The 12,266-nt window shown below is 39.1% G+C and overlaps 1 protein-coding gene across 1 annotated transcript; it reads right to left on the bottom strand.

Annotated features, from left to right (window-relative positions):
* Nucleotides 1-1,477: 1,477 nt before the first annotated feature.
* On the bottom strand, nt 1,478-11,982 carry RFC3 (replication factor C subunit 3). Its single transcript, XM_051778901.1, has 9 exons — nt 11,831-11,982; nt 10,888-11,025; nt 9,694-9,761; nt 6,650-6,747; nt 5,268-5,449; nt 4,882-5,018; nt 4,655-4,753; nt 3,780-3,849; nt 1,478-2,492 (listed from the first exon to the last, which is right to left on the bottom strand). Exons 1-9 carry the CDS (start codon nt 11,915-11,917, stop codon nt 2,301-2,303), a joined length of 1,071 nt encoding a protein of 356 aa, XP_051634861.1. The 5' UTR covers nt 11,918-11,982; the 3' UTR covers nt 1,478-2,300.
* Between the last annotated feature and the right edge of the window lie 284 nt (nt 11,983-12,266).

Raw genomic sequence — 12,266 nt, forward strand, 5'->3', positions numbered from 1 at the left:
GGAATGTTTAACTATTAATAGGATCAATTTTTAGACAAGCAAAGCATTCACCACTTTAAAAAGAAAAAAAAACGCAACCAAAACTAAACCAAAACAAACAAAACAAAACAAAACAAAGCAGGAGTAGGATCACCAGCGGAAAATGCTGGCTCTCAGGAATAGTAACAGCTATTTTCTCTCTCTGAAAACCCTGGTCATTATCCCTTTTTTCCATCCTTGGGTACTCTTGATTTATTCCAGTTAGAACAGGATAAAAATTAAACTTCAACAGGAGGCAGCAAGAACACCTAGAGAGAGATCCATGTTGGGGTTTCCCTGAACAAAGCTGCTGAGGCCTTTTGAAACAAGAAGTTGCTCCTCTGCGTCTCTCCCCTGACAAACAAACCTACAGTCCAGCTCCTGCCTCCCCACCCTCCACAGCTACAGTCCCTGTGCATTTCAACTGTATTTCACAACCCCCTACATACATTCCTGGTCTCCCACATTAGCTTTCGGGGTTGGTTTTAGCAGGGAAGCATTTCATTATCTTTTGGACTCACTTTTGCTTCAGCACATGCTGTACTCGTACAAGTAGGGAAATTGTAAAGGTTGTTCAGCTTTTAAAAACTAGTAGTAAGACAAGGCTCCTGTAAGAGTGGGGCAGTTTGTACATGCAATAATTATGCTCCATCCACCTTTGTGGCCTTCTCTGTAATGGATTCAAGTATTCATTGCCACTAGCACTGACTGATGTTTTTCCAGGATCTCTGACAGTCAAAACACTCAGCTACCAGTGCTGGGATTCGGGTGAAGAGTATATGGAAGAAAAAATTCCATCTTCTACTTCTTCACGAGAACAGTTGAGCATGAAGCAGGCCAGCACAGTTTGAACCCAAAGGTAAGCTGTGCATTAACACCACACATCCAATGGTCAAATTCCCAAGAACAGCAGCAACACTGCCTCTTTTGGGATTAATGCTGCCTTTTGTACATTTTAAAGGGGATGACAGAGTTACTAATAACTAGTGAGATTTTTTTATGAATTGTCAGTGGGGAGGCCCTAGCTTCCAAAACAACTGCCATTATGTGTAACTACCTCTAACAAAAAAAGCCTCAAATATTAAACCCTTTCCTGGAGAAAAAGAGGAGGGGGAAGGGAACAGGAAACAGTATTTAATTCACTTTAGCTTTAAATATTATCTAGTAATAGCCTAAATTAGCACAGTGAAGTAATAAAGGTCATGAATTCAGTAATTTTTAGGTTACCATAGTATATAAACATCTGAAAGATTTGCAGACAGGTGTTGTTGGCTTTCTAGTATTATTATTACTATTTTGGGAGGTTGGGGTTTTTTTCTTTTTCTTGTTGCTTGCATTTGTTTGGATTTTTTAAACTTCAGTGTCTCCCTTTAGTCTCAGAGCATGTGTGGGTTATCCCACCTTTCTGAAAGATGTCTGTGTCAAAGCAAAGAATATCACAGACAGTATAAAACACCAATTCAGCATTTCATTTGTTCATATTTTCTACAATTTATTTTTGCCACTTTAAAAATGTCACATATCAATTTAAGAGGTGAAAAAATATCTGTTAAAAGCCAAAACTTTATCCTTCGCTAAAAAATAGTTAAAGGAATAACCTTTACTTGAACAGCATTATGTATTTTGAGGTGAAAGTATCAGACAGCAAGTGGACTTGCTTTATATAGGTATAATTCTTCTAAACAAGATGTTCCCTGGGGTCAACATGATTTACAAGCAACACAAAAGTCTGTTCATCCACAAATTCAACACAACTGCTTACAAAGAAAAAAATGTCAGAAAACATTCTGTGTGAGCGCACCACAGAAAACAACGTGGCTAAGAAAAAAAAAAAAGCCAGACAAACAGTAAGATGTATAGATCAGCAGGCAGGAAATACATGTTCAAGCTGGAACTTACCACAACATGGAAAAAGCATTTTTTTATTACAGCCCTGCCCATCTGTGATTAACAAACAAAAACCAAGCACGCAGCATCTGTGTTCTCTCTTCTTAATGTCAGCTTACAAATACTGCAAAGCAACTATGATCTTATACATCTTCCAAGGCAACGTGTTGTCTTTCTGAAAGGCCAATGTATTTTGTATGCATCTAAAGATGGATTTGTGGCTGTCGAACACTCCATCTGGTTTCTAAAGCTGAGCAAACACTGCTTTATTAAACAGTAAAATAAAAATATTTGACTTAGAACTAGACCCACATGCAATCAAGCACCAACAAGTAGGCATTTGCTACATTATTGGTATCTTGACGCAACATTCTGTGTACAACTTCAGGTATCAGTTAGAACATCATGTCATCTAGCCCGTCCTCCATGAACTTCTTGTAAATTGCCATAAACTTTGCAACAAATGCTTCCAGATGATAAATGGCTTTGCTGCCCAGTTGCAGGCGGTGTTCATAGAAGGCCGCCATCTGTGCAACTTCTCCTTTCAGTTGTCCATCACAGTTATTTAGAAGTTCTGTCAGGAGGCCCTAAAATGGGAAAAAAGGAAAAAACAGGACAGTATTTGAAAAATCAGATATTTTTTGTTAAGAGGATAACCTTCTTTCTCTGAAAATAGCCAAGCTATGACAATAGTTTACTCATTAATCCAACAGCAGAAACATTCAAGAATAATTTACTGGAACTATTTATGCCTTAATAAAGAAAATAAATTAATCTCATCTCCAAATACTGTAACCTCTACTGCATGGAGGCACATGGCTCTGGGGAGAATTCTTACCAAGATAGCAAGTGTATTAAAACCACTTACTTCTATCTTGGCAGCACAAAGAGTGCTTCTATCGAGCACAAAGAGAAACAGCATTTATAAAAAAAAACAAGGAAAGGGCTTATTTAGAATTAAATATATCTGTTTATATTTACGTACATATTTATGTGCAGACACAATACAACTTGACCACAATACTTTAGTCATTACAAAACCCCCAAACGCATTATTTTAGATCACAGACAGCAATAAATCATTGCAAATCCATCTGTACTAAAGCAGTCAGGATTAAGTGAGAAGTATCTCTAGATCATTTCAAGTTTATGAAAATGGAGAGGGTAGAGAATATGCACCTTTTGCCTCCCCAACATAGCAACACAGGATGCACTAACCTACCATAAGAAATGAAGGTTAAAGAAACATCTAACTACCAAAAATGTCAGAAAACAGAAATCAGTTAATGTGGAAAAAAAAATTATATCTGAAGGCAGAGTCCACCTAGGTTAAGCTGCAAACATTATCTTTAATCTTTGTTCTGCTCTAGATGTCTTCAGCATCCTTTCATCATGCTAAAAATAAGAACATACATGTCCCACTTGCTTTTTTCCTCTCAAGATGACTTCTGTCTTTGAAAAGGCCTGCTGCTCTAGCATCCTTCAGCACATCTCTCCACTAGGACATAGCAAATACTGAATTTCTAACAACAAAACTTTTATAAAAAAAATCTTATTTGATTTGATATGAAAACATATCATAGCCTAGAGAATCATATAGTCATTAAGTCTATAAAATAGGACCAAGATGATCAAGTACAACCTTTGATCAAATACCATCAGGCCTACTAATCCATATCACAAAGTGCCAAGTGTACTAGTTTTCTGAACACCTCCACGGATGGTGATTCATGTCTATTTGGAAAGGACACAGCTTTCCATGAATATTCGAATAATTTGTGATGTTTTGGTGTTGTTTTGTTTTTTTTAACTCTAGTTGGGACTGTCATAGCATTCATATTTACAACACAATAAGAGCTGGACAGCTGAATTACCTTCATTATAATCTCAGGAGGAATGCAATGTGTCAAGAGTTCATAAAGCCGTCCACGGACCTCTAAAAGCCTGTGGGAAAGACACCACAAAATATGAGAAGTATGACCCCAACGCATTCTAACGTATTTTCACCACTTGTGAAATATGTTTCAGGAAAAAGTCAACCAAGCAAAGTTTCTTTTCTGCTTTTGGCTTTGCATGTTATTTTAAACCCAAAAGCATTGCACAAGGCAATTTCAATTCAATGCTGCATATCACGTTTTACTCAAAAGACAAGTTACATATACTCTAGTTACAATGGTCTCAGTTAATCTAGAAGCTACAAGGCTATTAGAATTTGTCTCAGGCTTGTGTTCCTTTAATTCCTCTTCATATCTAAGTTATTATTTATGCATAAGATTACTGAGGAGACACAAACAAAATTGATTAGCACCACAGGATTTCTTTATGCTGTTTTTCTGTTTCCTTGTTTATAAAAAGGGGTAAGATTATTAGGTGGCCAAAGTGACACAGTTACCAATGCTCAGCTTTTGGTATCAGGTCAGACACTACAAGCATTTAAATTAAGTGACATTTCATGCCCCCCACCAAAAAAAAGACAGAAAACACAACATGCAACTAAGCCTATGCTCACTTTTGATTACTAAGCTTCAATAGGGAAAAGCAATAGCTTTTCATTTCCTGATATTCATTCAGTGTCCTCTGGCAATTTTAAAGCTCACTTCCTCTGGCTGCAAAGTACCACCTCCAGTAGAATTAAAAAAAAATTACACATAACTAAAGATGACACATTTTTTAAATTCAACCTTCTTTTTTAGGTTCCAGAACACACCAAAAACATCATTTATAATTCTAAACAAGTCCATTCACCTACCTTTGTGGTGTCTGTTGACCAACAATGGCATTCGCAGTTTCTCTCAAGTAAACTTCCCAGTCCATCTCAGGAATGTCTTGATCAGCAGTAAAAGGATACCTACATAGTAATAAATTTTTTAAAAATTAATATCAGAGCAAATTGTCACCTATTCTAGCATGGCCTTAGAAGTAAGGTAATTCATGTGTCTGACAGCATAATTTACATTAATTTTTGTGGTGACTTACTGTTGTACTCTGCAGCACTCACACATAAGTAGTGCCTTCCGAAGATTCCTGCCAGATTTCTCTGCAATCCTTTGAGCTAGTTCCTGAGGAAGAGTCAGGCCTTCTTTCTTACACACACTGGACAAGACAAGGCAGATCTAGATGGATGGAAAACAGATATCAGGGAGTACAACACTTAGCAAACCATTCAGCAACTACATATTCTGCTGAGAGAAAGATTCCTGGACCAGAAATGGACCAGTCTTTCATAAGCCATGTTTGACAAGTCACTCACCACAAAGAAAAGCTAGGTCACTATGTGAAAGTAAAATATCTCGTAAGTCCACAGCAAGAACTTATCTAGTAGGATTTTTAAATAATTTATATTTGCTTCTATTTTAACATACATCTTCAATGCTGGGAGCAGGCACTCGTATAGCCAGGCATCTGCTTTGAATAGGTCCTATAATTTTTGACATGGAGTTGCAGCACAGGATCAACCTGCATGTCGCCATGTATTTCTCCATTGTTCTTCGCAAAGCATGCTGAGCATCTTTAGTGAGTTTGTCAACTTCTGTTAACAGCACCACTGGAAAAAGGATTAAAAATAGTGAGGTTTTGTATTAATATCAAATCTTTCTAAGAAAACAAATACTTTCGACACACAAGTGATAATACCAGAATAAACGACAATAAGTAGAAGGCGGCAGTATGATCCCACAGGCAGGAAAATAAAGATTAAGATAACCCACGCTCCTTTTTTGACTGTACAATCTGCTCTCTCACACACTATATTCACGTCCTGGAATGGCAATTTCTTCAGAGCAGGGCCTGCAATGCTTCAGTGCCAAGAAATAATCCAGATAGGTGTAGCAGCTTTCACCCTGATACCTAGTACAGTAACTTCTTATAGGAGTTTTGAAGTGAGAAATGGAGGAGAAGTTATGGCATAAGGATATATCAAAAAGCAAAAATTACTTGAAGACTCGCCTCAATACATTTTCTATCTAAAAGCCAATGTCTTAGCCTGACAAAGGAATAGTAAAAAGCTGCCTTATTGTAGTTGCAGCACCTTTCCATGGTCTTTTAAAGAAAAAAAGAAAAACGTATTTAAAAAATGCTTCACAACCATCAGGAGACACCTAATACGAAGCAGCCAACCTAACCAGCTATCTTCTGCAGGTTCCTCCATAGGCAACTGATAGATGGCTCATTTCAATACTCTGAATTGCCCAGAGCCTGGAGGAACAAGTCATCCCAGTATTCTTCTTCCACTTCTGGTTATACACACAGCCTAGCAATATCAGCCAGCTTACAAGATACTTTGAGGGATATAGTATAACTGCAGCTGTAAGGATATATACATCAATAACTGATAGAGACAATCAGTGTCTAGCAGCTCAGGTCAAACAGTACTTTCTGAGAACAGCTAGACAGAACAGTAGGAAAATGTGACAGAGTACTAAATCCATGAACATTTTCAGCTAATTTCTGCTCTTCTATCTATCAAGATTCCCTTTCTCCTAAAATCCCATTATATAGTTCTGATTTTGCTTTCAAGTTAGTCATTGGGAGGAAAAACAAGCATCTTGGAAAATTCAATGAAAGTCTCTTCATTTTCTTACCAAGTGTCCCTCTGTACACTATGGATAAAAATCTTCTAAATGGGAATAGGTTTGTTTTTACCTGCATAATGCATGAAGGTACACACATGACACAATGAGATAAAATTTCTGAAAAAAATCCCAAGTCTCAAAAGCCCTTCACTGGTTTTAACTGTTCTACTCACCTTTAAAATCTCGCTGAGTACTTGTCTCAAGCTGTTGGGACTGTGCTACTGTCTTCAAGAGTTCCTGAATTACTACACGGTCATTGTTTCCCGCATCACTGTAACAGGAGTTTGAATAAATCTTGTTTTAAAACAACTTTATATTGCATATAAAATATATCCCCCTAACCAACCCCCTGATCAACTGACTCAACAAAATTCAGAAGCTGCTAGGGTTAGAATTAAGCTCAACACACATACTTTGTTCAAAGTTACCCTCCCAGTAACAAGAACAACCCAAAGCTTATGCAGGCGCAGCTGGATTAGTAGCACTGTATTGAAGAGTAATGAAACCATTGTCAAATTAACTCATAAAAATAGAACTTATTCTTCTGGGATAAGAAATCTAAACTTTTGTTACCTATAACCTGGACAGACAATGTGAACACTTTCACTCATTATGGAAAGAACAATTAAGTCTAACAACATAATAGGATGCCTGATTCAATGGACTCAAAAGCAGGGTTTTTTTTTCCCCACCAAAAACTAGATGTCATGCCACGAACAACCTAAATTCTTAATGCACACTTGAATGGTAGACACACTGAAGTTCCAAGGTACTAGTAAAACACTGATACTGAGATACTATTACAGCATTAGGTTTGCTTTTTTCCTCTAGGAAGGCAGTAAAACATGGGGAAATTCCTCTTGCCCCTTCTCTCCACTATCCACTACAGTAGCATTGCACAGGTTTCTCAGTCCCCACGTTATAGTAGCTCAGCTAGCTTGACTCAGATTTGACAGCCAGAGGGGACTACTGACTTGCAAGGTGGATCACCAAAAATGCAAAGAAAAAGGGGAAAAAACCACTGCCTATTTAGCATCCCAGACAATTGCCTTCACAGAAGCAGCAGTAGCTCTGCTATATTTCACTGGCAAGCAAATGAAAAGACATTTGTCTGCACTGTTCTCTTCACCACTCAACCAGACCTTCTCCATTATTGCCAAGGAGAAGGCAGCAGAGCAGAGAAAGGCGTATATGCTCAACGATTCACAAAATACTCCATGGGCTACACTGACTTGGACTGCAGAGCTCTGTCCTTCAGCAAGGCAGCAGATCTTTGCTTTTGTATTTGTGCTGTAATCAAAATGAAACAAGCCTTCTAACTGCAGTTCTACTTATGAGCTATGCCAGCTGTTAGAAATGGAAAGTGATTAAAATAGTGTTCTAATATATAAATTATTTTCTGCAGCAACAGAGAACCCAGAGATATAATTTCAAGGCAAAAGATTATCCTTGGTATCATGTGATCACATCAAACATTCTAGAAAAACAATAAACAAAGGCAGTTACCAGACAAGCATTTGATTTTTATTGCTCCTTATTCTTTAAGGATGCACTAATTCAGCAGAACCCATTTTAAAGCATCTACCCAAGCTAGTCAAGTGACCAGAAGACAACACTTTGGAATTCAGACAATATCCTCCTTTTGAAGGAAGAAGAACATTTATGTTAAATATTACATTTCTATCTAATGTTAACTAAATTTAAGTTTCATAACACAGTCAGTATCTGCAGCGTCCTTCCCAGAAATTCATTTCCTTTCCCTGTTAGCCATTTATCACATTCCATGTTACTCAAGACGCACAACATCATTTCACTGTATTATAACTCAGTCAAATTTCACAGGCGATAGTACAGCACAGGCAGGTTTACTGTCTGGTCAGACAAAAACATGACAATTGCTTGACACTTAAAGGCTATGAATCAATATATTGATTCTTAATCAAAACTCAGCACTACTATTATGTACAACAACTACTACGCTAATTCTACACTTTCAGGATTTTTGTATTTAAGGTGAAATACGATTATTTTATATGAGATTAGCTTAGTTGGTTAGAGCACGGTGCTAATAACACCAAGGTTGTGGGTTCAATCCCCATATGAGCCATTCACTTAAGAGTTGGACTCGATGATCCCTTGGGTCTCTTTCAATTCAGAATATTCTGTGAAATCTATGTTTCAAGCTCTAAGTACTCTCTGCAGTGTAACAGAAGAAGTATTAGTAGTATCAGGTTATCAGAGCAGAAGACTTAATGGTGACGCATTTTATACAATCAAAGTGACATATTCAGTTAACTACCAATAAAACTCTCAGCTTTTATTGAAAAACTATTAATTATTTGTGTCTGTTTTAGAACACCAGCAGATATTCACTAATCAATACACAGATTAGCTGCAGAACAAGATTTTTAAGGGGATCTGGCACATGAGAATAGCTTCTAAAATGCAAAGCAGCATGAGCAAAGGTTTAGCAGTAAGCACAAAGTTACTTCGGGATACACGTTATCTCACAAGTGCAACACAGACAACAAAGCCAACATAACCAAGGTCTCCCAGTGCACAGTGACATTCACTCTTATGCGACTTAAAGCAACATTACAGGTTTCAGGCAAATACAAGTATTTACTTTGGGTCAATGAATTTATCAGTCAGTGAACTATTACAATTTCACAACTGCCAAAGAAGACATATAGTACCACATTATAGCTTCTGTTGTTTAAATCAACATCTGACCTCACTGAAGACAGGATTCACAGTATTTTTTGGTGGTGTTCTTTCTTGTACTTCAAACGCTTTATTTGAATAGTTACCGGGCAAATCCTGCTTACTTTCGAATTCTTTTGGTTTTGTACTTGTAAGAGAACTAACAGTATGGAGGTGTTAGTTCCAATAAAACTTCTCAATATCAACTGAAATGGTTAAGTCTATGAATCCAGAATTGTTTGTTACCCAGTCCTCAACAAGAGCATGCTTATGTGGTTAGTTAAGCAGAACATTAGCATCTTTAGTATGCAGCAATCCCAATTTCTGTTCATTTAGAGTTGTTCAATTAAAAATCCTCTCCCCATTCTCATTTGCAGATCAAACCCATAAACCATTATCTAATTTGCTCAGGCAACAGACTGGGCAATCAGTCCCTCATATGTCCAGGCTGAAACCACCTACAACATGACCATTAGCTTACCTTGGAAGTGAGGCATTTTTACTGTACACTTACCTTGGGTTAACTTCAAGGTGATAATTACTTGCAATGGTGCTAATTTCAATCTTCTTTTTAGAAGGTGCCTATACAGAAATTAAGCATGTTAAGTTTCAGGAAGTGTTCTAAAAATCTATCTTACAGACTACAACAGGCAAACCAAGAGTCTCAGAGATCAAAGAACTGCTGAGACACTGGACTTGCGTATCTCCTATGCCTCCAACCCCACCTCCAAAGGAAAAAAGGAGTACTGACACATCATCCACCTGTAAAATAGCAGCAATGATTATTATAGCAACACCTGCTATGTATTACTGCATACTCCAGTTACTCCAGAGTTTTGTAAAAGAAGAATCATTACTGGTATCAGTTGTTCAAAATAAGTGACACTCTGCCCACCCAAAGAAATGTTTTGGAGGCAAAATTGCTGGACAAGCCCGAAGTGGCTATTAACTTCTCCTGCCAAAGAATTTCAAGTCTCTACTTTGTTTGAAGAAAACATTACTATTTATAGCAGCACCGAATTGAGGTCCGAACAGTTAAATATATTCTACATTTCTATCATCCAGATTAAATATATTATTTATTCCACCACTGTGAATTAAAAAGAAAACATTAAATAACCTATTTATCAATGAAGCCTGATAATTCCTTGCTGGCTAAGCCTCCTACAGCAAGGATTTTTAAGAGGTAATATATAAATGCCTAAGATCAGGGCAGATAAAATTTAAATTGTTTTTTTTTTTTTGCTAATGCTGAAATTGCCACTACGAGAATGAGAAAACAAGGTAAAACTTGCATATATGCAAAAAGCAGTGCTAAGAATTTAAAAAATAACCCTTATTTCTACAGACAAATTAAATTCTATACATTTAATTCAGAACTAGTCTGTCATGACAGATGCTACTGTCCAAACCAACCTGTAGACAAAAAATTAAAACCCCCACCCCAAACAAAATAACACATAAGAACAGCCAGCCAGGCACAGAAAACAGAGAACCCCACATCCTGAAGACCTAAGGAACAAGAACATTTGGAAAACTACTTGTTCATATAACCAAACCAGTATGATTAATTACATAAAGAAGTTTGAATATACTGAGTGGGGAAAAAAATTAGTTTTAAAACTCAAAAAAATACAGAGGCTCACAAAAGAAACCTGTCAGTATATCCATATTACTTCACAGCAGATGGGAGACTTATTTTTTTTACCGTTATACTCTGATGCTCAATCCTCAGTTTCTCCACTCCTGCACCATACAATTCCCTTAACAAGCACATTATTCTTGTCTTTTTTCCAGCTCCTGATGGTCCATACACCAACAGATGAGGAAAGTCACCACACTGAACCTGAACAAAAAGCAACAAGATTAGTTAGTTACAAGAGTATTTCCTTTAGAAAAGAGTATGCATTCTTCCATTCTCACCCAAGTTTATGTTAAATGACTCTTCCAGCTCCATGATAACATAGTACATAGACTTAAAATTGCTGAATCCCTTTCCTGCAGTAACATTTCCTATAGAACATGTGTAACTTTTTTCACTTCAAACACTTCATCCCACAAAAAATTACCCCAAACAAACCAACAAACAACAAAACCCTCAAAAAAACCATCCCAGCATTTACATGCTTTTCCAGGGTTACTAGAATGACAGCTGCAATAAACACACGGTAAAAAGGCTTTAAAGAAAGATTAAAACAGACACATTTAAGAGAGAGAGAGAGAGAAAGAGAGAGAGAGAGAGAGAGAGAGAGAATTACTTCGGAGTTTCACTTTCAAGATTTGAATACAGGCAAAGGTGTAAAAGGTAGCCTGTGTTTAAATGAAGTCAGGCTGGAAGGGACCCCAGTGGTTCATCTGATCCAACCTCTCTGCTCAGGCAGGGCCATCCCAGCGCACATTGCATCCAGATGGTTCCTGGATATCTGCCGTGAGGGAGACTCCATAACCTTTCTGGACAGCCTGTTCCAGTGCGCGGTCCCCCGCACAGCAGAGAAGTTCTCCCCCATACTGAGGCGGAATCCCAGCTCCCGAGGGACCCTCCCTGCGGGGAGGAGAGGACCCGGAGGCCGCAGGGCCGCGGGCAGTTCCCTCCCCGGTGGGGAAGCTGCCGGAGCGCGGCGGCCCCGGGCGCCCGTGCCTGCCTCACTGACCAGGTTGCGGAGCCGCGCCGCCTGCTCGCGGTGGAAGTCGAGGCGGCTGAGGGCACCGGGCCGGTGCTTGTCGGCCCACAGGCTCATGGCGCTACCAAAACCCGCGGCGGCGGAAAGCGCGCCCGCTACGGCGGCCGCCGAGGGACAAACGCAGCCGTGGCGGCCCCGCCCCCGCGGCGCTCCCAGCCCAGGCCTGGTCCGGCGGGTGATCCCGGCGGCCCCGCTCGGCCCCAGCCGGCGCTGGGTTCCCCCCTCTCGAGCGACAGAGCGAGCCCTGGCAGCAGGGCGCAGCCACTGCGCTCCGCGAGGGCTTTACCGAAATAGCCCCATACCAGTCACTGTGAAGGACATGAACTCTGCACCCACAGCGAGAACCACCACACTGGCTCCCCGCCGGGGCACCGAGCCCTCCGACCCGCATTTGAAATCGGTCCTC

The sequence above is a fragment of the Manacus candei genome, unplaced genomic scaffold (assembly GCF_025592945.1).
Source record: "Manacus candei isolate 608988 ecotype Guabito, Panama unplaced genomic scaffold, ASM2559294v1 h1tg000014l, whole genome shotgun sequence".
NCBI lineage: Eukaryota > Metazoa > Chordata > Aves > Passeriformes > Pipridae > Manacus > Manacus candei.